The 28000-nt window shown below is 43.1% G+C and overlaps 1 protein-coding gene and 1 long non-coding RNA gene across 3 annotated transcripts in view; one reads left to right on the forward strand and one right to left on the reverse strand.

Annotated features, from left to right (window-relative positions):
- Positions 1-27746, reverse strand: part of LOC118391108 (syntaxin-1A) — a 34277-nt gene extending 6531 nt beyond the window's left edge. For both annotated transcript variants that reach the window (XM_035782135.2, XM_035782136.2), the window contains exons 1-6: positions 27583-27746; positions 17924-18001; positions 15120-15219; positions 11337-11411; positions 9161-9234; positions 8920-9028 (exon numbers count right to left, since the gene is read on the reverse strand). In XM_035782135.2, the coding sequence (XP_035638028.1) occupies positions 8920-9028; positions 9161-9234; positions 11337-11411; positions 15120-15219; positions 17924-18001; positions 27583-27612 (466 nt within the window). In that variant the 5' untranslated portion in view covers positions 27613-27746. The remainder of the gene's footprint in view (positions 1-8919; positions 9029-9160; positions 9235-11336; positions 11412-15119; positions 15220-17923; positions 18002-27582) is intronic.
- LOC127906297 (uncharacterized) overlaps positions 1-28000 on the forward strand; it is a 287067-nt gene that overhangs the window by 75698 nt on the left and 183369 nt on the right. The gene's annotated exons all lie outside the window — the stretch shown is intronic.

A 28000-nucleotide genomic window follows, 5' to 3' on the forward strand; every position in this document is an offset into this window, starting at 1 on the left:
AGAACAGGTGTATATATACGGAGATCATATGGCAGATCATGTGACAATTAAATAATGTCCACCTCTGCGCAATCTGTGACTTCTGAAGGTAATTGGTTGCACCCGATCTTATTTAGGGGCTTCATAGCAAAGGGGGTGAATACATATCCACGCACCACTTTTCCGTTTATTATTTTTTGAAAAACGTAATTTTTTTCATTTCACTTCACCAATTTGGACTATTTTGTGTATGCCCATTACATGGAATCCAAATAAAAATCAATTTAAATTACAGGTTGTTAATGCAACAAAATAGGAAAAACGCCAAGGGGGGTGAATATTTTTGCAAGGTACTGTAATAGTTATATGAACCACCTGGGTGTAATGAGTTTTTGATGCCTCCTATTACACACATAAAAATTACATTTACATTACATTTAAGTCATTTAGCAGACGCTCTTATCCAGAGCGACTTACAAATTGGTGCATTCTCCTTATGACATCCAGTGGAACAGCCACTTTACAATAGTGCATCTAAATCTTTTAAGGGGGGTGAGAAGGATTACTTTATCCTATCCTAGGTATTCCTTAAAGAGGTGGGGTTTCAGGTGTCTCCAGAAGGTGGTGATTGACTCCGCTGTCCTGGCGTCGTGAGGGAGTGTGTTCCACCATTGGGGAGCCAGAGCAGCGAACAGTTTTGACTGGGCTGAGCGGGAACTGTACTTCCTCAGTGGTAGGGAGGCGAGCAGGCCAGAGGTGGATGAACGCAGTGCCCTTGTTTGGGTGTAGGGCCTGATCAGAGCCTGGAGGTACTGAGGTGCCGTTCCCCTCACAGCTCCGTAGGCAAGCACCATGGTCTTGTAGCGGATGCGAGCTTCAACTGGAAGCCAGTGGAGAGAGCGGAGGAGCGGGGTGACGTGAGAGAACTTGGGAAGGTTGAACACCAGACGGGCTGCGGCGTTCTGGATGAGTTGTAGGGGTTTAATGGCACAGGCAGGGAGCCCAGCCAACAGCGAGTTGCAGTAATCCAGACGGGAGATGACAAGTGCCTGGATTAGGACCTGCGCCGCTTCCTGTGTGAGGCAGGGTCGTACTCTGCGGATGTTGTAGAGCATGAACCTACAGGAACGGGCCACCGCCTTGATGTTAGTTGAGAACGACAGGGTGTTGTCCAGGATCACGCCAAGGTTCTTAGCGCTCTGGGAGGAGGACACAATGGAGTTGTCAACCGTGATGGCGAGATCATGGAACGGGCAGTCCTTTCCCGGGAGGAAGAGCAGCTCCGTCTTGCCGAGGTTCAGCTTGAGGTGGTGATCCGTCATCCACACTGATATGTCTGCCAGACATGCAGAGATGCGATTCACCACCTGGTCATCAGAAGGAGGAAAGGAGAAGATTAATTGTGTGTCGTCTGCATAGCAATGATAGGAGAGACCATGTGAGGTTATGACAAAGTGACTTGGTGTATAGCGAGAATAGGAGAGGGCCTAGAACAGAGCCCTGGGGGACACCAGTGGTGAGAGCGCGTGGTGAGGAGACAGATTCTCGCCACGCCACCTGGTAGGAGCGACCTGTCAGGTAGGACGCAATCCAAGCGTGGGCCGCGCCGGAGATGCCCAACTCGGAGAGGGTGGAGAGGAGGATCTGATGGTTCACAGTATCGAAGGCAGCCGATAGGTCTAGAAGGATGAGAGCAGAGGAGAGAGAGTTAGCTTTAGCGGTGCGGAGCGCCTCCGTGATACAGAGAAGAGCAGTCTCAGTTGAATGACTAGTCTTGAAACCTGACTGATTTGGATCAAGAAGGTCATTCTGAGAGAGATAGCGGGAGAGCTGGCCAAGGACGGCACGTTCAAGAGTTTGAGAGAAAAGAAAGAAGGGATACTGGTCTGTAGTTGTTGACATCGGAGGGATCGAGTGTAGGTTTTTTCAGAAGGGGTGCAACTCTCGCTCTCTTGAAGACGGAAGGGACGTAGCCAGCGGTCAGGGATGAGTTGATGAGCGAGGTGAGGTAAGGGAGAAGGTCTCCGGAAATAGTCTGGAGAAGAGAGGAGGGGATAGGGTCGAGCGGGCAGGTTGTTGGGCGGCCGGCCGTCACAAGACGCGAGATTTCATCTGGAGAGAGGGGAGAAAGAAGTCAGAGCACCGGGTAGGGCAGTGTGAGCAGAACCAGCGGTGTCGTTTGACTTAGCAAACGAGGATCGGATGTCGTCGACCTTCTTTTCAAAATGGTTGACGAAGTCATCTGCAGAGAGGGAGGAGGGGGGAGGGGGAGGAGGATTCAGGAGGGAGGAGAAGGTGGCAAAGAGCTTCCTAGGGTTAGAGGCAGATGCTTGGAATTTAGAGTGGTAGAACGTGGCTTTAGCAGCAGAGACAGAGGAGGAAAATGTAGAGAGGAGGGAGAGAAAGGATGCCAGGTCCGCAGGGAGGCGAGTTTTCCTCCATTTCCGCTCGGCTGCCCGGAGCCCTGTTCTGTGAGCTCGCAACTGAGTCGTCGAGCCACGGAGCGGGAGGGGAGGACCGAGCCGGCCTGGAAGATAGGGGACATAGAGAGTCAAAGGATGCAGAAAGGGAGGAGAGGAGGGTTGAGGAGGCAGAATCAGGAGATAGGTTGGAGAAGGTTTGAGCAGAGGGAAGAGATGATAGGATGGAAGAGGAGAGAGTAGCGGGGGAGAGAGAGCGAAGGTTGGGACGGCGCGATACCATCCGAGTAGGGGCAGTGTGGGAAGTGTTGGATGAGAGCGAGAGGGAAAAGGATACAAGGTAGTGGTCGGAGACTTGGAGGGGAGTTGCAATGAGGTTAGTGGAAGAACAGCATCTAGTAAAGATGAGGTCGAGCGTAAAAATGCATTATAACATTTGCTAAGCATTCATAAAAGCATATGAAATCATAACTGCATAGATCATTTTCTAGGGTATCCACCCACAGAGCGCTTTGGTGATGACAGTTCACTTCCTTATGCTATAAAATACATTTTACCAAGACAAATTTGTTCTGAATCATTCAGTGGGGTCTTTCTCTAACATACAGTTGAAGTCTGAAGTTTACATACACTTAGGTTGGAGTCATTAAAACTTGTTTTTTAACCACTCCACAATTTTCTTGTTAACAAACTCTAGTTTTGGCAAGTCGGATAGGACATCTACTTTGTGCTTGACACAAGTAATTTTCCCAACAATTGTTGACAGACAGATGATTTCACTGTATCACAATTCCAGTGGGTCAGAAGTTTACACTAAGTTGACTGTGCCTTTAAACAGCTTGGAAAATTCCAGAAAATTATGTCATGGCTTGAGAAGCTTCTGATAGGCTAATTGACATCATTTGAGTCAATTGGAGGGGTACCTGTGGATGTATTTCAAGGCCTACCTTCAAACTCAGTGCCTCGTTGCTTGACATCATGGGACAATCAAAAGAAATCAGCAATGACCTCAGAATAATGTTTTTAGACCTCCACAAGTCTGGTTCATCCTTGGAAGCAATTTCCAAATGCCTGAAGGTACCATCTTCATATGTACAAACAATAGTACACAAGTATAAACACCATGGGACCACGCAGCCGTCATACCGCTCAGGAAGGAGACGCATTCTGTCTCCTAGAGATGAATGTACTTTGGTGCGAAAAGTGCAAATCAATCCCAGAACAACAGCAAATGACCTTGTGACGATGCTGGAGGAAACAGATACAAAAGTATCTATATCCACAGTAAAACAAGTCCTATATCGATATAACCTGAAAGGCCGCTCAGCAAGGAAGAAGCCACTGCTCCAAAACCTCCATAAAAAAGCCAAACTATGTTTTGCAACTGCACATGGGGACAAAGATCGTACTTTTTTGAGAAACGTCCTCTGGTCTGATGAAACAAAAATAGAATGGTTTGGCCATAATGACCATCATTATGTTTGGAGGAAAAAGGGAGGGGCTTGCAAGCTGAAGAACACCATCCCAACTGTGAAGCATGGGGGTGGCAGCATCATGTTGTGGGGGTGCTTCGCTGCAGGAGGAATGGTGCACTTCACAAAATAGATGGTGTCATGAGGCAGGAAAATCACATGGATATATTGAAGCAACATCTCAAGACATCAGTCAGGAAGTTAAAGCTTGGTCGCAAATGGGTCTTCCAAATGGACAATGACCCCAAGCATACTTCCAAAGTTGTGAAAAAATGGCTTAAGGACAACAAAGTCAAGGTATTGGAGTGGCCATCACAAAGCACTGACCTCAATCCTATAGAAAATTTGTGGGCAGAACTGAAAATGCGCGTGCGAGCAAGGAGGCCTACAAACCTGACTCAGTTACACCAGCTCTGTTAGGAGGAATGGGCCAAAATTCACCCAACTTATTGTGGGAAGCTTGTGGAGGGCGACCCGAATCGTTTGACCCAAGTTAAACAATTTAAAGGCAATGCTACCAAATACTAATTGAGTGTATGTAAACTTCTGACTCACTGGGAATGTGATGAAAGAAATAAAACTTGAAATAAATCATTCTCTACTATTATTCTGACATTTCACATTCTTAAAATAAAGTGGTGATTCTAACTGACCGAAGACAGAAACATTTTACTAGGATTAAGATGTCAGGAATTGTGAAAAACTTGAGTTGAACTGTATTTGGCTAAGGTGTATGTAAACTTCGGACTTCAACTGTACACTACATGGCTAAAAGTATGTGGACACCTGCTCGTTGAACATCTCATTCCAAAATCATGGGCATTAATATGGAGTTGGTCCCCCCTTTGCTGCTATAACAGCCTCCACTCTTCTGGGAAGGCTTTCAACGAGATGTGAACATTCAGCCACAAGAGCATTAGTGGGTTTGAGGTCAGGGCTCTGTGCAGGCCAGTCAAGTTCTTCCACATCAATTTCAGGAGGTAGGAGTGAGGAGAGGGACGGAAGCTATACTGTTACACTGGCAATTCTAAAGGGCCTATAAGAACATCCAATAGTCAAAGGTATATGAAATACAACTGGTATAGAGAGAAATAGTCCTATAATTCCTATAATAACTACAACCTAAAACTTCTTACCTGGGAATATTGAAGACTCATATTAAAAGGAACCACCAGCTTTCATATGTTCTCATGTTCTGAACAAGGAACTTAAACGTTAGCTTTCTTACATGGCACATATTGCACTTTTACTTTCTTCTCCAACACTGCTTTTGCATTATTTAAACCAAATTCAACATGTTTCATTATTTATTTGAGGCTAAATTGATTTTATTGATGTATTATATTAAGTTAAAATAAGTGTTCAATCAGTATTGTTGTAATTGTCATTATTACAAATACATGTGTTTTTTAATTTTTTTATTTAAAAAAAAATAATTTTAAAATGTTTATTTTTTATTTTTTAAAATCGGCCGATTAATCGCTATAGCCTTTTTTTGGTCCTCCAATAAAATCGGTACCAGTATCGGCGTTGATGAATCAGAATCGGTCGACCTCTAGTTGGCACTATGCATTCGGGTAGGTAGGGTTCTCCTGGCATCCACCAAACCCAGATGGTGAAGCGTGATTCATCAATCCAGAGAGCGCGATTCCACTGCTCCACAGTCCAATGGCGGCAAACTTTACACCACTCCAGCCGATGCTTGGCATTGAGCATGGTGATCTTATGCTTGTGTGCGGCTGCTTGGCCATGGAAACCCCTTTCATGAAGCTCCAGACAAACAGTTATTGTGCTGATGTTGCTTTCAGAGAAAGCTTCGAACTCAGTAGTGAGTGTTGCAACCGAGGACTGATGATTTTGCCGCTCTACACGCTTCAGCACCCGCCAGTTCCGTTCTGTGAGCTTTTGTGGTCTTCAGTACGGGCCATTCTACTGCCAATGTTTGTCTATGGCGATTGCATGCCTGTGTGCTCGATTTTATACACCTGTCAGCAACGGGTGTGGCTGAAATAGCTGAATCCACTAATTTGAAGGGGTGTCCACAAAGTTTTGGTCATGTACTGTAACATTAAGCAATAAGGCACAAGGGGATGTGGTAAATGGCCAACATACCACGGCTAAGGGTTGTTCTTAGTACCTGAACACAGCACATAGCCGTGGTATATTGGCAATATTTCACAAACCCACAAGGAGCCTTATTGCTATTATAAACTGGTTATCAACGTAATTAGAGCAGTAAAAATAAATGTTTTGTCATACCCATGGTATGCGATCTGCTATACCACGGCTATCAGCCAATCAGCATTCAATGTTCGAACCATCCAGTTTATAATTAACATTATATCCAAAAAGTTGTATTTCGTAACCTAATACATCCGATAATAAGCACCAACTTCTGTTGACACAGCGGTGCAACTTTCTCGCCAAAACTTAAGCTGCTTAAGACTAAAAAATTATTTTGCAAGCCCGATTTTTCAGTTTTTGATTTGTTAAAAAAGTTTGAAATATCCAATAAATGTCGTTCCACTTCATGATTGTGTCCCACTTGTTGTTGATTCTTCACACAAAAAAATACAGTTTTATATCTTTGTTTGAAGCCTGAAATGTGGCAAAAGGTCGCAAAGTTCAAGGGGGCCGAATACTTTCGCAAGGCACTGTATATATATATTTATGTGTGTGTAAATACACATTTGTGTACATTTGTTAATGAGTGTGTGCACACACTTCCACTATGGATCGGTTCACCAAGGCTAACCCTTGTTCCACCCCCTCATTCTCGCCCTCTCTCCACTCTGCGGGGACCCAGGGCTTATCAACACCACCTCCTCATCTCATCCCCTAGCCTAGTCAGCCTCCCACTCACAGGTAAATGGTAGATTCCCACACTGTCTCACCTGACACTGGAGAGCAGAGAATGTGGTGGTGACGATGCAAACAGAGAAAAGGTCAATTTGACAGCCATAGAGAATCTTGTATTTGCGGGTATCAACAAAGTGTATACCCCTGTAGACTATGCATAAACACTATGACTGTACAACAATCTATGGCTTGGTATGATGTCTTACGGTTGTTGATAACGCTCCTTTCGATTCTTAACAGTATTAAATTATTATTTGACCAGGACGTCTCTCTCAATTTTTGGAAAGAGACCTGTGACAAGTGTAGGCCTACAATGCTTTACGACTGTGTATAACACTCTATAGCTATGCATAATGCTTTATGGCTGTGCAGTGTGTGTGTGTATATGTGTGGAGGTTCAGCTGCAGGATTTCTGTTGTGTGTGATGCTCCGCTTGGTTCAATATTGACTTAGCGCTGCTAGCACTTCCTGGCTGCAACACACCTGCAGCTCACCTGGGAGCCATGAAAACACCCACACACACACACACCTTGTGGAAGGCTGGGGATTTAGACAGGTAAGTCACATAAGCTGGCTCACATGCCTGTTTAATCAACCTCAACCTTTGAGGGGGGTGTCCCTTTGATACCTATCTACATATTCCTTGTTTGAAACGGTGAATTAAACTGAATTAAAATGGCATGCTTTTTCCAGGAGCAGGCTTGAAACACAGGCTAGCAATTGCATGACTTCTTGAGACAAATTAACAAACCCATGTTGACAGTTGGATTCATATGAAGTTGTAAATATCAATACACATTCATGTACGGCGGCAAAAAGCATAAGCCATAACACCATGATGCTAATGTAAGAGTTTTAGATGAAGGACCAAGAAAAAGAAGAATCATCTAACCACAAGAAGCTATTTTGGTATCCCCACACTTCTCCAATAGTGAAACTTGTTGGAGAACCCAAGAGGAGCTTGTCTCTACATCTCTAATCACTTCAGAGTCAATCTTTCCCCATTCTGCCTCACGTCATATGCTTCCAGCCTGAGTGACTTCAGTGTTTATATTATATTCTGCTCAATAAACCCCTAAGGGTGTTATCTCCTCACTACCGTCATCTGGAACTGAAATTACAGTGCGACACACACACCTCCAGCGAGAGAAAACCGGAAAACTGTTTCGATGATCGCTTCAAGGTTTATTAAACGCAGTCTAAACTGCATGAGTGAGTGGAGAAATTAATTTAAAAAAGGATATTAAAATGACGTCGGTGCCCTCACCTTGTTTACTGCTATTCCCATGATGGCTTTTTAAATGAACCGGTCATATGATCAATATCTCAAGCATTGGCTTGATTTCTCAGTCACTTTCGCACACTCTCACACACCTTTCCCGGAAACAACAAGGTTCTACCAGATGAAACAATTTAATGAGCGTCTTAATACATGAGGCGATTCTCAAAGCCCTCATTATGCAAACCACACCAGTAGAGGCTGCTGATGAGAGGACAGCTCAAAATAATGGCTGAAACAGAGCAAATGGAATGGCATCAAACCATGTGTTTGATGTATATTATACCATTCCACTGATTCCGCTCGAGTCATTGCCACAATCCCATCCTCCCCAATTAAGGTTCCACCAACCTCCTGTGAAACACACACACATTTGCAAAACACACACACACGTGGGTCACCAATGGGTTGTCCAGATCAAAGTTGACGACACAGCCCTAAAGTTTATATGATCTACCAGGTTAGGGAGGGTTTGGCCGGCAGGGAAATCCTTGTCTCATCGCGCACCAGCGACTCCTGTGGCGGGCCGGGCGCAGTGTGCACTAACCTGGGTTGCCAGGTGCACAGTGTTTCCTCCGACACATTGGTGCGGCTGGCTTCCGGGTTGGATGGCGCTGTGTTAAGAAGCAGTGCGGCTTGGTTGGGTTGTGTATCGGAGGACGCATGACTTTCAACCTTCATCTCTCCCGTACAGGAGTTGTAGCGATGAGACAAAGATAGTAGCTACTAAACAATTGGAGACCACGAAATTGGGGAGAAAAAAGGGGTAAAAATAGACAAACAAAATGTTGGACGGGGGAAATAAAACCAAATCAACCCATTTATTAATTTGGTGTCTGTACTCTGTAATGCTCACAATTCCTGATAAGAGAATATCAGGCACACACACACAGAGAGAGAGCACACTCACTAATCTCCAGTTGCCTTTGGATGCGGCCCTTGCAGCGTTCCCGGTAGTCCGACTGCGTGGCATTATACTCTGACATCACCTCCACAAACTTCCGAGACAACGTGGAATGCTGATAGGGAATGATGCAGGATGAGTTTTCCACGATTCACTAGAGTTACACAGTACAGCAGGGATGGCAACTCCAATCCTGAAAACTCCACACTCAGATTTGAAAGTCCCTGCGATATATAGCATAACCCACCTGTGTCTTACGTATCCTCAGATCTGCAGACGACCTGCTTAAAGCCTCCTCATGCTCTATGGACTGTTCAATGCCTGTAGGGAACAGAGCGAGAAGGAGAATTCATCTACCATTACCAGTAGCATTTATTCAGAAGGTCTAATTAATGAAGAACCTGGGCCTCGTTTCCCCCAGAGCCTTCGTAGCGTTAAGATCATCGTTAGAACCTTCTTACGATGGATCATTAGTAGCCAAGGTGTTTCCCAGAGCCTTTGTTAGTAACGTGGCTCTTGAAACTCATGCACATCTACGAGTGATCCAGGCCACTCATAGAGCAGCCAAAATGCATTGTTAGAGCTTCATTTGACCCCTTTCATCGCAGGAGTAAAATAATCTTGCAGCAGGATGATTTTAATATCTGAATAAATATTTAGAATCGCCGCCAGTGGGCAGCTGGAAGTGGTGTTTGTATATAAAATGCAGTACCGTACCTAATGTACATTGTACTTTATATAGGCTAAATGCAGGCTTCAGCACATCTCTTGTGAATTCTTATGTGGATTATAAAACATTTACATATTTGTAGGGGGTAGATGTATTTTTCGTAAAGGAAAATCTGTTGTTTTAGATCAATTGTTTTATTAAATGTTGAAGACGAGCAATAGGCAGACTCAATAGCTGTGTGGTCCAGCAGTTACAGCCACTGACCCGACACACATATGCCAGAGTTGGCATGGGTTCGAATCCGGCACACTGCCCTTTGACTCATGGATGAACGGCAAAGATTATGGCTATTCTGACAAGATACAAGTCTCTTAGCCCTAACAATGGGAGACATAGTCCATTCATTTTTTGTTGTTGACGAAATCCGACACTCTCTCATTGACCTCCAAACAAAAACACCTTGCTTGGTGGGTGAACATTTTATCTTATTTTTTAAACACCATCTGCTGGTGGGAGTCAGATTTTACGCCAAGTTGAGCCTCTCTCTTCCAATGTCTATTTTTGACACAATGTTTACAGGCTTAAAACAGGAACAACTTAAAAGGTTAAGAGTTTAGGCATTAATTCAGAGTGGTTACGGTTAGGGCTATGTAACGACACGTCTATGTATCATCAGTCTTCATAGTATTCTTAGTGCTTGCTAGAGCATTGTGAACTGCCGTAGGGCACTGGTCTAAGCAGAGTGCTCCGAGTTCATGCCCAGCGCTGGGACTAATAGTGACCAGTCTTAAGTCTACATTAGGTCCACAAGTTAATTCAAATCAAATCAATTGCATTTATTTCAATGTTTTCAAAAAGTAATATGAATCGTCTGATAATTTTCTTTGAAGTGTAAATTGTCTCAACCAGAACGTCTTTGGATAGGCTCAAATACATAAAACATCTTGCCAGCTTTAAGAAATAAAATATTAAAAAGACACACAATACAGGCTTTCAATCCACACCAAAGACCAGAACGATACAAAAAAATATAAATGCAAAATGCAACAATTTCAACGATTTTACTGAGTTACAGTTCATAAGGAAATCAGTCAATTTAAATAAAATTAGGCCCAATCTATGGATTTCACATGACGCGGCAGGGGCACAGCCATGGGAGGGCAAAGGCCCACCCACTTGGGAGCCAGGCCCACCCACTGGGGAGCCAAGTCCAGCCAATCAGAATTGAGTTTTTCCACCACAAAAGGGTTTTATTACAGACATGGGGGGACTATGTTGTTCCATGTAGTGAATCTGCTATTCAATGCATTTGTATGGGCTAATAGCAGTAAGGCCAAACTCTTTTTTTCATCAAATCATTTTTTAAATATAAAATCAAATGGCAAAATGATCCTTGGTATGACATTCTTTAAAAAAAAATCCATACAGCTTAGTAGATCCATTGTCAGTATTGTGAAATATAATATTAAGCTAAGATTTGAATGGAGAAAGCTGATCCGAGGGCAGGGCTGCTTTTCTTTCAATCCAATCAGTATCGACACATGGTCTGATGACGCACTTAGCCAATGAACATTCTCTCTACTTGCTTGTTTGGGTAACACTTAAAAAGTTGGCTAGTAAAGAACAATGCATCTGGTACAATCATCCTAATGCTGAAGTAACTAGGAAACGAGGCCCTGGTTTAGTTTAAGAGAATCTGGTCAAAGGCGGCAACATTATTTAGCGTAGAGAGGGAAGTGTGTTTGCAACATACTTTTTAACTTGGAGCGCACTTTGTTTGCAAACTTCTTTATGTCCGTCATCAACTGCTCCAGCTCTGCCTTCGTTTCTGTTGATAGAGAGTAAAAAAATAAATACAATTTAGATCACAATTTTATCCAACAAAATCAACACAATTGCAACAGTGAGTTTGTTTCGGTTTCTTCCAGGAAAGAAAATAACATCAAAACACCCCCAGCCATATCAACAGATGCTGAAATGCTTTAAACTAATACATCTTCCTGAGAGGTGTAAAAGATTCCTAAATAAACCAAAATAATACATCAAATGGAAGATCAGGGATGCTTTGGTGGTGATGACCTAGTTCCTGTTCCTGTCCTGTCCCACATCAGCCAGCTCCCAGCATCAGTCATCTTCTCAGTGGGCTGCACAAACCACACCACCCACACAGAGATATGGTAATTTCACCCTACTTCTAAGCCCTATATACAACTTTGGGCTAGGTCTCAATAGTCAAAACAAGTGGATCCCTGTTCTCATATCCTTACCCGAATGATCTAGAATGACTGGATAGGTGAAAGTAACATGTTGGTTTGAGTTCCTACATGTTTCTCTCATATATCCTGTGTTTTCAGCTCGGTGTGGGTAAAGCTCCTTTTCTGTTTTTATTCCTCCTAAAAAATTATGTCTGGAGTAAGAGGAAGGCAGCCACAGCCACTCATCAATTATGAATAGGAGAGTGATGGCCCAAAACCACCACTAGACCCCACAATAGCTTGTTAGTGTAGCTCTGTGTTCTTTATATACTGTACACTCCTTGTAGTCCTCCTGATTTGCAGAAATCAGACTCAACCCCAGTTTGGAGATGTTATTCTCTCTTCTAGAGGCTGAGAGGAGAGTCATTCACATAAGAGGCTCCCTTTGGCTCCAAGGCAGCTCTGTCTTCAGTGAGTGTGGGTGAGTGCGAGTGTCGTGTGCGTGTGTGCATACCTGTGTGTGTTTGCATGTGTGCGTGCATAAAACAGACCGTCTCTGTTATGGTATGTGTGAGGAACCCTGGCTCTTCTCGCTAATCATGCATCTGATCATAATGCAGCCGCAGGGGCCTCCTGTGTGGCGCAGCGGTCTAAGGAACTGCAGTGCTAGGGGCGTCGTTACAGACCCAGGTCGAACCCAGGCTGTATCACAACAGGCCGTGATCGGACGGCCCCATAGGGCGGTGCACAATTGGCCCAGCGTCATCCGGGTTAGGGGAGGGTTTGGCCTGGGGGGGCTTTACTTGGCACATCGTGCTCTAGCGACTCCTTGTGGCAGGTCGGCCACCTGCAAGCTGACCTGGGTCGTCAGTTTAACAGTGTTTCCTCCGACACATTGTTGCGGCTGGCTTCCGGGTTATGCGGGCATTGTGTTAAGAAGCGAGGTTACTGCGGGTCATGTTTCAGAGGAAGCATGACTCAACCTTCTCCCGAGCCCGTTGAGATAAGATCGAAATTGGGGAGAAAAATGGGGCGCTGACAACTAATTTCTGCCTGCTGTAACCCTGACAATGAGGGGAGGCTGAGTGTGTGGCAAAACAGGGAGGTCAAGTTCATCTGTTGCAGCCGAGGAGCTTGTTTGTGTCACTGTCGGCGGCACTTTAATGGGGGCAAAGGTCTTCTCTAACCTGCATTAATGATGCAGGGTTCTTCCTCTACTTCGACAGTGACCTGGGAGCACATAGACGTGTTAAGGCTTAGATACATCCAAACGTCATGATGAGACAATAAGTTGGAGGAAATCTTGCCAAAATCATCATATCATCAAATAACTGAACCCATGCTTCTCTCTCTGTGTAGCGCTAGGGTAGTTAGTGACTGACCTATTGATCAGGGCAAGGGAGTCAAACACATTTTTCCACAAGGGCTGCACTGTCACTTTTGGAATTTTCATTGCTCCCTGACTGTCTAGAATTATTTTCGATTACTGTTAGCAAGCTGGTCGGGTGAATGAAGTATACATGTAGACCCATGATCATTTCTACAGTTTATATTCGTTTTTAGTCATTTCAATGACAATTGAGATTGTGTTCCCTCAAAAAAAATAATGATATTTATTTAACTCAACCCCTCCTGTATGTTTTGACACCAATGGATTAGAGCCTCTAACTGAAAACAAAAGAATGACTACTGACTAGAGAGAGGTAATCAGCAGTATTACCTCTCCATTTTATGTGGATTATCTTCCTCCATCCTCAACGTGTCTCCAGAGTGGACACAAATCAATGCAACACACTTCCTCTTGTTTAGGTGGGTTCCATTGAGCTGCTGAAGGGCCAGGTTTCACAAAGTGTAGGTTTGATTGACTGTCTCTCAACAGCAAGTCGGCAGTCAAGGTAGCATTGCCCTTGAGTATTACACTATGCATTAAACAAGTAGTGTAGCCAATGGACTGTGACAATAATGTCTTAACAATATGGTCATAAGATACTTTTATTCAAAAGAACTTACAATCCATGTTATGCTATTTGGAGCGCTGAGTGGGTGGGGAGTTGAATCTGACGTGTGTGTGTGTGTGTGTGTCCCTTGAGAGATGAAAAAATATTTTTTATACTCTGTGACAGTTGAAGAACATGCTTCACTTTGATTCCCCCTATACTCAAAATGGAGCCACTTCTCTAATGACACCAAAACAGATCAACAAATTAAAGCATTTCTCTCTGTACTTCAGTGAAATGTCATACGTGTTACTGTGAATTCAACACAGACACTTTCCTACGCCAGCAAGAGTGCTTTGGTAATTACACCAATATTCATCTAATAAGACTTAATGGGAGATGGAACATTGAATCTCTCTCCAAATGCAACCCAGGGGAAAAATTGCCCAACGTGAGTAGTTTATAATTGGAATGTATTAATATTTCACTTGACGTGTCTGTCGATGAATATAAATGCAAATGGAGGCTTTTCTTTTTCCATCATCACCTTAAGCCCAGTGGTTCTTCTCTGCAAGGAACCTCTCTGCAAGGCCAACCAGAATGCATTGAGATTAGTGCTTGTTAGGGAAAACTCTTAATTAATTGGCCATGTTTAACAGTTTTTGATTGATAAAAATAGGAACTTTTATTTTTGCGCGGGGGGGAAATGCATCCATGCATAACTACATGTATTATTTTATACAATGCAATTAAATTATTATATTACAACTTCCAAAGAAAACAGAATGATATTTATACACTAATTAAAATGAAGTTGTGGCACATTGACTCACTAACTTACATACTGAAAGTAAGTGTGGTAGAGTCACACACACACGCACACGCACGTCTCTCCAGAGAGTGAGTGACCTTCCATAAACAGTGTGAGTAGACACCACTCCACACCAACAACACCAAAGTCCTCATGCCAGGGCATTCACATAATGGGCTGTTCTCCACCTCAATTAAACAAGTAAATTCTCCAATTCCTGAACTTAACAAGCAGTGTTTGAGTCTCCTCTCCTTTTCACACATTACATGTGCTGCCATCACTGATAAGAAAACAGTAAGGGTGTGAGAAGAATACATTGCGGGTTGAGAGTAACATAGGGCTTGCTAGTATAGCATGTGGGCTCAGCAGATAACTATTGATGTATAACTAGGCTGTAATGAAAGAGAGGTTCAGAGGTATTATGCACTACCTATGACCGTGTGTGTGTCTGTAGGAGGCAAATAGCCTCCTACCATTTCTCAAAAACCTAATTTCATGATCTGTGGAGGTTACCACCCACCTTTTCCCTCTCCCTTGTTCCATCTCGCATCCTTTCATCCAGGGAGGAAGAGTAGAGGAGAAGAGTGACTTACTTTCGTCAGGATTGGGGGCAGCCAAGATGGCGCTGTGTTGTCTTTTCACCTCCTCCACCTTCTCTGAGAGCTCCTCGATGAAGCCTCGGATCTCCTCCACCTGGTACAACAGAGAGGGAGACATTATACAACAAGCCCACTCGAGGACGCCATCCACAAGCAGACCAGGTAATGATGTGGGACCCAGAAAGAAGCCCATTTTTAAAAAAGCATAACATCTATACTTAATAGGATTTCTGTTTGGACAAATGTGTTATATCACTCAGATTTGGGGAGACAAAATCTGTTAGCACATTAAGAGGCTAATTGCCTAATCAAAACAGGCAAGCTAACATAGAGCTTTTTACTTGATGTAGCCCATGCAGTCTCTGTAGATATGCCCCCAATGTAACTGTCATAAATATATCAAACAGTATTGGGCCCATTCCATTAATTTGGCTCCTGAGTGGCGCAACGGTCTAAGGCACTGCATCTCAGTGCAAGTGGTTCGAAACCAGGCTGTATCACATCCAGCTGTGATTGAGAGTCTCATAGGGCGGCGCACAATTGGCCCAGCGTCGTCCGGGTTTGGCGGTCATTGCAAATAAGAATTTGTTCTGAAATGGCTTGCCTAATTAAAAAAAGGTGAAATAAAAAAATATATATCTATCAGCCCTATCACAGCACACCACACTTAGTTATAGGCCTCAGTGATGTCATCAGCGTGCAGTGTGTGTCTATAGGGAGCTGGTCTAAATATCACTTGTGGAGGAGAGAGACGTTGGTTATGTCAATGTGTATATTCCACCACTACGGACGCTGCACAGTGCCTGGTAGCTAGGGAGATTCTCAGCTGAGTATGGTGCTCCTCTACAGCTCAGCATGGTGTAGTATTTAAGTGTGCTGTTAGAGAGCTCAGACACTGCATGTGGGCAGCCTGATGGGAAAATGCCTGTTAAAGTAGAGGAAGCAATGCCAGGAAGACTTCAATGAGAGAGAGGAGAGCAGAGGGGATTTAAGTTATTATACCATCACAGTCCCTGTGGAATAAGTTGTACTTAGAGCTAAATTCAATTTATGTATTGATTTATCCACCTTTATTTGATCAGGTAAGTTGATTTAAGAACACATTGTCTTGGGAACATAGGAAGAGGTGCATCATGGGGGAGGTGAGGGGGAGGTTTGATTAAGCCAGTCGGAGTGTAAGGAATCGGATGCTAAAATAATCAAATCAGCAGGTTCAGAACAGTGCTGTATGTACCATGCTAATATCAAACACAGATAGCTCATTTCTATGGTCCTCAGATAGCACCAAGACCCACCCCCATAGAGGCCTATGTTTGATGGCTTGATGTGTATCTAGATACGGCATGGGCTCTTTGCTGACTGATCCCTTACTTTGGAAGAGGACTGCTCGCAGAAGATGTGTCTGAAATAATGACGCAGGAGCTTAAACATCTGTAATTGGCAGCGCAAGATATTGCCTACCTACAGTGAGATGTATCGACTTCAGAGCTCAAATGCTGAGCACAAACATGGCAACCCCGCTGCTTCACCCATAACAAGGGCCTGTTCAGTTATGGAAGTAGCTAATGTTAGAAACAGGATAAACTCCAGCTGAATTACAGATTTAATCCTCAACTCAGAGTCAGCACCACTTACAGGTGAGGCTGAACTAGGGCTGCATGATATGGGAAAACAAATATATATAATAGTGATTTCTTTACCAAATATTGCGATTTGACACACGATATAGATCAAAACCCTTGAGTAAAGTGTTGGAATCATAGAAATATAATGACTTACAGTGTATATTAAGACGCAAAGAAGAAAACAGCACCGTTCTTGTTTGGAACAATAGGTTGACTCCATATCACCCAACAGAACGGTATCCAGTATGATATTGAATCTAACAGAGGAGGAACTGTGCTGCTTGAGTGACAAGGGGCGGGGCTTGGTGTGTGTGGGAAGCAGCCGCAAGAGAAAGAAAACGGAGTAAACTATAGAAACGGACGTTACATGCGGCTGAGATGCATTTCAAAATATTGCACGCGATATGGATCTCGTGCGATATGGATATTGAACATGTAAATATTGTGATTTCGATGCGAATTTGATTAATTGTGCTGCCCTAGGCAGAACCTTCCATGGCCTTTTCCTGTCCACGGACACCAATGCTAATGCAAAAGGAGTTAGCCTATATTTGTGCAAATGCTGCTGGTGGGTTTTGTTTTCTGCCCCAAATCTACAAGAACCACTGAACATTTGGCCCAGTTACCACTTGAAATTAGGGTCCACAAGTAGGCCAGGTCTGGTTGCCATACCTAACCAGATGTTCAGTGTAAAAATGCTAGACCTGCCCATAGTCAAAGTGCCAACTCTCCCCTAGTGCTCATATCCCACATTTGTACCAAATCTGGACCATATGACATAAGTTCCTGTGCCAGCACTGAGACATATATGTTGCACCAAAAAAAACGATATGGCCCACAATCGGCTGCTGTGTACGTTAAGATTAAACCAGTGTAAAAGAGTAAGATGCAAATGGTGGGAGAAGAAAGCAAGCCAAACGTTGTTTAAACAAATTGTTATTTAACCTTGAATACAGGGTTCTTCTTTGCAACTTTAGATGATGCTAATTGGAGCTCTTAGCTAAATTACAAGTATTCAGCAGAAATATAAAAGGCACTTGATGAACAATGTTTTGTATAATTGAATGGACCTCAGAATTTCTGATTTAGTTGTCCTGTGCAGTGCCTGTGTACATCTCAGTGGTGTAGATAAGCAGAGCACTCACCGTTCACACACACACACCTGGGGCTTACCTGTACAAAGAACTCATCCATAAATCGATCTTTTTCCATGTTGACTGCCACATCATCTTCTTCCTCAGTCTCCTTCCCCTAAAGGTGCATAGACAAGGCAATATTAACAGAAATGAATACATTTTCAAAATGTGGATGTAGAAAATGCATCTAAAAAGCATCAAAGACCATCTGCCTAGAGCCTGAAAACCAGATTTAAAAAATTAACTGGCAACTTCCACATTTGTCATGCCTAGTGCAACTCTACTAGTTTATCTAACGTCAACAATAAAGTAAAATAATTATTCGCAGCCAGAGAAAAAGACACCTGTGATGACAAAGGATCCGATTGATCCCCAAAAAGAAGGCGAAATCAGGGAAGGATAGCTCTCTCTGGGGGATTCGTGAAGGAAGTGCTATCCTCATCACATAGACCTTGGCAGCTGGGGGTGGATGCAATGAGTCCTTAAAAGCATGAATGTTTAATTCCTCTACCAGAGGGGGTCCTTGGGGAGGTTCAGGACGTGGACACAGGGTCAGGGTTCACCTCCCCTGTATGCTGTCTCATCTCATGCATTTAATTAATCTTATCTAGAGCAACTTACAGTTAGTGCATTCATCTTAAAGATGCAATATGTAACTTTTTGGGCGACCTGACACAATTCACATAGATATGCAAGTTATTGATCGGTCATTCTAATTGAAAGCAAGTCTAAGAAGTGGTAGATCTGTTCTATGTGCGCCATTTCTATGCTACCCGTGCTTAAATTCATTTTTCATCTTTTACTTTCAGTTTTGTACACACGCTTCAAAACAACTGAAAATATTTTGGGTTATAGAAAATGTATTTCAGAGCAGATTAGATGCTACAATGATTCTCTACACTATACTTGCTTGTTTGGTCACAAAATGAAATTAGGCTAACTACTATAATTTTTCAGATGACCAATTTCTGCATATTGCATCTTTAAGATAGCTAGGTGGGACAACCACGACTAAGGCAAAACAGGTTATTTCAAATAAAAAAACAGAAATACCTTATTTAGGTATTCAGACCCTTTGCTATGAGACTCAAAATTGAGTTCAGGTGCATCCTGTTTCCATTGATCATCATTGAGATGTTAACAACTTGATTTGAGTCCACCTGTGGTAAATTCAATTGATTGGACTTTATTTGGAAAGGCACACAACTGTCTATATAAAATGTACCACAGTTGGTAGTGCATGTCAGAGCAAAAACCAAGCCATGAGGTCAAAGGAATTGTACGTAGAGCTCTGAGACAGGATTGTGTCGAGGCGCAGAAGGGGGAAAGGGTACCAAAAAAAAATTCTCCCAAGAACAGTGGCCTCCATACTTCTTAAATGGATGAAGTTTGGAACCAACAAGACCCTTCCTAGAGCTGGCCACCCGGCCAAACTGAGCAATCAGGGGAGAAAGGCCTTTGTCAGGGAGGTGACCAAAAACTCGATGGTCACTCTGACAGAGCTCACTAGTCAGGATTGAGAGAAAGGTGAACGAAGCAAAGTACAGAGAGATCCTTGATGAAAACCTGCTCCAGAGCGCTCAGGACCTCAGACTGGGGGGCGAAGATTCACGTTCCTACAGGACAACGACCCTAAGCACACAGCCAAGACAACGCAGGTGTGGCTTTGGGGACAAGTGTCTGAATGTCCTTGAGTGGCCCAGCCAGAGCCTTGAACCCAATCGAACATCTCTGGAGAGACCTGAAAATAGCTGTGCCTCGACGCTCCCCATTCAACCTGACAGAGCTTGAGAGGATCTGCAGAGAATAATGGGAGAAACTCCCCCAATACAGGTGTGCGAAACTTGTAGTGTTATACCCAAGAAGACTCGAGGCTGTAATCGCTGTCAAAGGTGCTTCAAAAAAGTACTGAGAAAAGGGTCTGAATAGATATGCAAATGTGATATATATATATATATTATATATATATATATATATTTTTTTTAATACATTTGCAACAATTTCTAAAAAACAGTTTTTGCTTTTTCAATATGGGGTATTGTGTGTAGATTGATAAGGGGGGGGGGGGATTCATTTTAGAATAAGGCAGTAATGTAACAAAATGTGGAAAAACTCAAGGGGTCTGAATACTTTCCGAATGCACTGTATGACATGTCGCATACATAGTCAGGCCCTTGTGATTGAAGAAGGCTCAATGACAATGTTGGTATACATGGGTGGGAAATGCTAATTTAACACTAGAGCCGTTGCTACCTCAACAGCTTGAATCAGGCAATACATTTTTCTACCCATACCCATTTTCTTTCACTGATCACCCAATTCCCACTGACCTTTGGCCTCTATTGAGAACCATTAGCCAGCCACAGAAGGAAATTAGCCTCCATGAATATCGCCTTAAAGCTAGCCTGGCATGCCAGAATTCGAGACGCCTGTAATAACACCAAGACATCAAGGCTAGTGAACAAGCAGGAAACCAGATGAAGACAGATCAAATTATATCATTCCAAAGATATCCAGCTAATAGGATGAAAATATACTTGGGAGCAAAATGCAATTAGCAGAAACAGGCTATTGATGCCATTATAAACCCTGCTTATCTAGAAGCATATTGGATTTAGACTTTACTCATTATAATAAAATCTTCAAAATGTAATCAAGGTATGAGTACTTGTAAAGCACAGATTTGATTCTTTGTCTCACAATAAATGTAAAAAAAGGACATTTGATGGTTGACATCAAGAGGGGTGGAGGTTGATGATGAACCTAATAGTCCCCATGGAAGTAGTGGGGGAACGTTTTAACCGTCACACACTCATCCTGCTCCTACACATAGGCTGTGGGAGGGCACAGGAAGGGAGACAAGGGTTCCTGGCTCTATGCTGCAACACCATAGTCATTACAGCCATCAGCCCACAGTGACACCACATTATCTCCATTAGCCTACATGATCCACGACACAAAAAACCCCCACACATGCAAACACCGTCCTCTCACCCACACACACGAAAGAGAAAGGGAGGGCGATAGAAAGAGGGGTGACCACTCCACCCCCCCCCCCTCCCCGCTCTATGGTTAGGGAGGACATGCCTTGTCACGACCGTTGTTCTGCCGACTCACTCTAACTCCAGCTCCATCTGCACACTCAGAGAAAGCAGTCAATGCTGTCACTGGCAAGTGTTACATAATATTTCAAGTGGTCAAAAGGAACCATCAATAACATTAAAGAAGTGTCATAGCTGAGATATTAAAGATATTAAAGATATTATGCAGACAATAGTAATAATAGTAATATATGCCATTTATCAGACGCTTTTATCCAAAGCGACTTACAGTCATGTGTGCATACATTCTACGTATGGGTGGTCCCGGGGATCGAACCCACTACCCTGGCGTTACAAGCGCCATGCTCTACCAACTGAGCTACAGGGACCACCTACATGTAAACATTATATACTAACCAAGAACTGGCCATGGGCAGTTTGGACAATCCCATTGCTTTATGCTGTTCTACAATCTACGAGAGGCCCTTGAGAAGTACAGTATCTAGAGGTTTTCATAATGGGCACCAGTGAATACACAATTCAACACTGGCATACACTAACAGACATGATGCATCTCTGAGAATACACCAAGATCTCAAACAACTAAGAACAGCATTGGTATAACACTAACCATCGGACAATAGTGACCGGGAAATAAAATTTAAAAAATACAATCGAATACATATCAGAATATTCATTTTGACAATACATCGTATTGTTTTGACAACATTGCGATGTCTTTTTACGCTAGTTGGCTGTACCTGCACCAAAACATCAGTATTTTTCCTTCATTGCTTGTTTTATTTTCTTTAACCAGGCAATTTAGTTTACAGTGACGGCCTACTCCGGCAAAACCCTAACCCAGGCGATGCTGGACCAATTGTGCGCCGCACTATGAGACTCCCAATCACGGCCAGTTGTGATACAGCCTGGAATCGAACCAGGGTCTGTAGTGACACCTCTAGCACTGAGATGCAGTGCCTTAGACCGATACAACACTCGGGAGCCCCATCTCCTATTTCAATAGAGAGCCAATTTGTTTTCAGCATTTCATATCCATGACTGATCAAAACTTGTTTTCTCATGGCTCTGGTCCATCTACAGCAGACATATTGTGAGTAACATGGTTGGAACATCGAATCGCAATAAAATTACAGCATCGAGTTGCAATACATATAGAATTGTGAGCACCGCAATATACACTACCGTTCAAAAGTTTGGGGTCACTTAGAAATGTCCTTGTTTTTGAAAGAAAAGCACATTTTTTTCCATTAAAATAACAACAAATTGATCAGAAATACAGTGTAGATATTGTTAATGTTGTAAATTACTATTGTAGCTGGAAACGGCAGATTTTTTATGGAATATCTACATAGGCCCATTATCAGCAACCATCACTCCTGTGTTCCAATGGCACGTTGTGTTAGCTAATTCATGTTTATCATTCTAATCATTAGAAAAACCTTTTGCAATTATGTTAACTGTGCACAGCTGAAAACGGTTGTGCCGATTAAATAAAACTGGCCTTCTTAAGACTAGTTGAGTATCTGGAGCGTCAGCATTTGTGGGTTAGATTACAGGCTCAGAATGGCCAGAAAGAAATAACTTTCTTCTGAAACTCATCAGTCTATTCTTGTTCTGAGAAATGAAGGCTATTCCGTGTGAGAAATTGCCAAGAAACTGAAGTTCTCGTTCAACGCCGTGTACTACCCCCTTCACAGAACAGCGCAAACTGGCCCTAACCAGAATAGAAAGAGGAGTGGGAGGCCCCGGTGCACAACTGAGCAAGAGGACAAGTACATTAGAGTGTCTAGTTTAAGAAACAGACGCCTCACAAGTCCTCAACTGGCAGCTTCATTAAATAGTACCCGCAAAACACCAGTCTCAACGTCAACAGTGAAGAGGCGACTCCGGGATGCTGGCTTTCTAGGCAGAGTTGCAAATAAAAAGCCATATCTCAAACTGACCAATAAAAATAAAAGATGGGCAAAAGAACACTGGACAGAGCAACTCTACCTAGAAGGCCAGCATCCCAGAGTCGCCTCTTCACAGGTGACGTTGACACTGGTGTTTTGCGGGTACTATTTAATGAAGCTGCCAGTTGAGGACTCGTGAGGCATCTGTTTCTCAAACTAGACACTAATGTACTTGATAATTGGCCTCTGTATGCCCATGTAGATATTCCATTAAAAAAGTGATCTGCCGTTTCCAGCTACAATAGTAATTTACAACATTAACAATGTCTACACTGTATTTCTGATCAATTTGATGTTATTTTAAAAAAGGACCAAAAATATTATTTTCTTTCAAAAACAAAAACATTTCTAAGTGACCCCAAACTTTTGAATGGTAGTGTATCTCGTATCGCCATCAAAGTATCGTGAGGTCCCTGGAAATTCCTAGCCCGATTGGACAACATACCCACCCATGCCGTACACTTCTTGAATCAAATGGCTGTGTGATGATTCCACACCAGCACCAGGTTCTCTCTCAGACCCCCACATCCAGTCAGATGCATGCAGGGCATGGCAAAGGTGATAATAATGCATAAACCCATTGGCAGGCTACAGGATCTGAATACAGAAAACCATCTATGACCAATTCCATTGGCTTCCTATAGTCTCAAAAACAGCTAATTCAATTCGTAGCAGTCATCTCCAGAATCCACACACACATAGCCACAGCATGTCTTCCTACACTGAACAACTCAGAAGCAACATTGAGCAGAGATGAAGTTAGACACTGCATCATTTGGGAAGATGAAACTAATTAGGGATTGAGGTGTAGCTGGATCTACTCAACAGGTGGCTTAGGAAGTGGATCTCACCATTAGACCACTTTTGATGTCTGAAAAATGTATTGTGGTGACTTTGTCACATGTAAAATGCCTGATGTAAACAAATCAATCTAATAGCTGATATGCCAGCACCATGGACAGTGACAGAATCCCAAACTGTTGAAATTCAGCACCACAGAACATTGGACAGTGACTGCAACTCATTATTGCACTGAATATGAGAGGAAATATCACCCTCCAGTCATGCTACGTCTTGTGGTGTTTAACAGCCACCACAGCATGACGTTCCAGTGTGAAATGGCTTTTTTAATAGCAGCAAGCTGTGGAGCTTGAAATGGATTTGAACTTAATGTAGAGATTTAACAATGACTGGGCAGTCATACACTGCATGACCAAAGTATGTGGACAACTGCTCGTCGAAAATCTCATTCTAAAATTATGGGCCTTAATATAGAGTTGGTCCCCCCTTTGCTGCTATAACAGCCTCCACACTTCTGGGAAGGCTTTCCACTAGATTTTAAAACATTGCTGGGGGGACTTGCTTCTATTCAGCCACAAGAGCATTAGTGAGGTTGTGCACTGATGTTGGGCGATTAGGCCTGGCTCGCAGTCGGCCTTCCAATTCATCCCAAAGGTGTTTGATTGAGTTCAGGTCAGGCCTCTGTGCAGGCCAGTCAAGATCTTCCACACCAATCTCGACAAACCATTTCTGTATGGACCTTGCTTTGTACACGGGGCATTGTCATGCTGCAACAGGAAAGGGCCTTCCCCAACCGTTTGTCACAAATTTGGAACAGAATCGTCTAGAATGTCATTGTATTCTGTAAGGGGCCTAGCCAAACCATGAAAAACAGCTCCAGACCATTATTCGTCTTTCGACCAAACTTTACAGTTGGCAATATGCATTCGGGCAGGTATAGTCCAAACCCAGATTTGTCCATCGGACTGCCAGATGGTGAAGCGCAATTAATCACTCCAGAGAACTAATTTCCACTGCTCCAAAGTTCACTGCTCCAATGGCAGCAAGCTTTACACCACTCCAGCCGACGCTTGGCATTGAGCATGGTGATCTTAGGCTTGTGTGCAGCTGCTCGGCCATGGAAACCCATGCATCCAGAGGTAGTTTGGAACTCAGTAGTGAGTGTTGCAACCGAGGACAGATGATTTTTACACACTACGCGCTTCAAAACTCGGCGGTCCCGTTCTGTGAGCTTGTGTGGCCTACCACTTCGTGACTGAGCCATTGTTGCTCCTAGATGTTTCCACTTCACAATAACAGCACTTACAGATGACAGGAGCAGCTCTAGCAGGAGAGAAATTTGACAAACTGCCTTGTTGTAAAAGTGCCATCCTATGACAGTGCCACGTTGAAAGTCACTGAGCTCTTCAGTACAGGCCATTCTTCTGCCAATGTTTTTCAATGGAGATCGCATGGCTGTGTGCTAGATTTTATACACGTCAGCAACGGGTGTGGCTGAAATAGCTGAATCCACTAATTTGAAGGGGTATCTTTTGGCCATGTAGTGTAAGAAAGTGTCCCCCTCTATAAAAAAGAAAAATCTTGACTCTCTGTGAAACCATTCCTAGATTACATTTGGGATATCACTCATGTGAGACTGACTGCGATTGGTCAGTGTGGTACCTCTCGGGGAGAAACCAGGTGTCGACTGTCATCCACAGATGCTAACGCAGCTCCTCTGAGAACTGAGGAATACCCCCTTTTCCCCCACTGTGTGTGTGAGATAGAAAGGAAGCGCTAAAGAGATAGTCCCTTCGGAAAGTAGTCAGACCCCTTGACATTTTCTACATTGTTACGTGACAGCCTTGTTCTAAAAATGGACTAAATCCCCTCAATCTACACACAATAGACCATAATCACAAAGCAATAACAGGTCTTTTTTTTCATTTATTTACGAAAATTTAAATAAGATTTACATAAGTATTCAGACTTTACTCAGTACTTTGTTGAAGCACCTTTGGCAGCGACTACAGCCTCGAGTCTTCTTGGGTATGACGCTACAAGCTTGGGGAGTTTCTCCCATTCTTCTCTGCAGATTCTCTCAAGCGCTGTCAGGTTGGATGGGGAACGTTGCTGCACAGCCATTTTTAAGTATTTTCAAAGATGTTGGATCGGGTTCATGTCCGGCCTCTGGCTGGGCCACTCAAGGACATTCAGAGACTTGTCCCAAAGCCACTCCTGCATTGTATTGGCTGTGTGCTTAGGGTTGTTGTCGTGGTGGAAGCTGAATCTTCGCCCCCCGAAGTCTGAGGTCTTGAGCACTCTGGAGCAGGTTTTCATCAAGGATCTTTCTGTACTTTGCTCCATTCATCTTTGCAGCGATCCTGACTAGTTTCCCAGTCCCTGCTGCTGAAAAACATCCCCACAGCATGATGCTGCCAACATCATGCTTCACCTTAGGGATTGTGCCAGGTTTCCTCCAGGCATGACCCTTGGCATTCAGGCCAAAGAGTTCAATCTTGGTTTCATCAGAAAGGAGAATCTTGTTTCTCATGGTCAGAGTCCTTTAGGTGCCTTTTGGCAAACTCCAAGCAGGCTGTCATGTGCCTTTTACTGAGGAGTGGCTTCCATCTGGCCACTCTACCATAAAGGCCTGATTGGTGGAGTGCTGCAGATATGGTTGTCCTTCTGGAAGGTTCTCCCATCCACACAGATGAACTCTGGAGCTCTGTCATTTAAGAATGATGGAGGGCACTGTGTTCTTGGGGACAATCAATGCTGCATACATGTATTGGTACCCTTCCCCAGATCTGTGCCTTGACACAATCCTGTCTTGGAGCTCTATGGACAATTCCTTATACCTCATGGCTTGGTTTAGCTGTTACATGCATTGTCAATTGTGGTACCTTTTATAGACAGTTGTGTACCTTTCCAAATCATGTCCAATCAATTGTATTTACCCAGGTGGAATCCAATCAAATTGTAGAAACATCTCAATGATGTTCAACGGAAACAGAATGCACCCAAGCTCAATTTCGAGTCTCATAGCAAAGGGTCTGAATAGGTATGTAAATATGGTATTTCTGTTTTTATTTTTAATAAATTTGCTAAGATTTCGAAAAATCTTTCGCTTTATGAATATGGGATATTGTGTGTAGATTGCTGACGATTTTTTTGTATGTAAACATTTTAGAATAAGGCTGTAACGTAACAAAATGTTGAAAAAGTCAAGGAGTCTGAATTCTATCTTAAGATGAACGTGATTTAAAATGTTAGTAAGGTTTCACTGAGATGTTAATTGACTCAATATCGTTAATAAACACTTGGATATAGCCTATCCGATAAAATACAACTAGCCTGTGGAATTAATGGGGAAAGTAAAGCACTACACATTCGGAGAAGGCAAGTTAATAAAACAATAGTTAATACACCGTTTTCTATAGGGCTGAAGCTATAAGCTAATTCATTAATACTTTGGCACACTGGCTAGACTACAAGTGAAATCACATTGGGGAAAAAAAGTTTTACTCGCGCTTTTATGAACAATTCCCATATAAAGATAATGTACAACAACTATCCTATTAATGGTCAACATTCTACGACACCTGACGGGTGCCAATGTTTTCACCGTCCTCTCACACGTTGCGTTTCCATATGGACGTGTGGAACAAGTTTTACCTTGATAGGCTACTTAGCAAAAACGGATCCCCAGAAATGTCCACCATTGTTATTAACTGACAATAAATACTTTAAAAAAATATGTTCTACTCTAAAACAGCTGCTTTCCAACTCCCACGAAATAAGTGAGGCGCACCTTCCGCCCAACCCCTCCGAATAACCACCGTTTGCTTCTGGGGTCTCGAATATAGTAGGGTAGAATTACAAATATAATCACTTACCACCCTTAGCTCGTGTGTACGGTCCTTCATCGTGAATTAACAACTTTTCCACTTGTTTCTACAACTAGGTTGATGCTCCTTATATCCGTACTCTCGAGTCAGGGTTTTATTTTATTTTCCGTGAAGAGAGCAGCGGGCGCGCGCAAGGGGTGTAGATCAATCGAGAGCGCGCGATAATCTCGAGGCACAAAATGACATGAATTTTCTTGACATCAATGTATTAGAAATATCACTTCAAAAACAACAAAAATCGTAATTCTTTTCGCAGAGATGAATATCACGATACTCGCTTTCAGGATTAAAAGAGAAACAAATTGCATGGTACAGACTACAATATAGCAGACACATTTAAAATGGGCCTCCCTTACAGATTATGAAGAATAAAAACTGGCATTCAAAATTACTGTTTTGGGAACAG

Source organism: Oncorhynchus keta, chromosome 12 (genome assembly GCF_023373465.1).
Source record: "Oncorhynchus keta strain PuntledgeMale-10-30-2019 chromosome 12, Oket_V2, whole genome shotgun sequence".
NCBI lineage: Eukaryota > Metazoa > Chordata > Actinopteri > Salmoniformes > Salmonidae > Oncorhynchus > Oncorhynchus keta.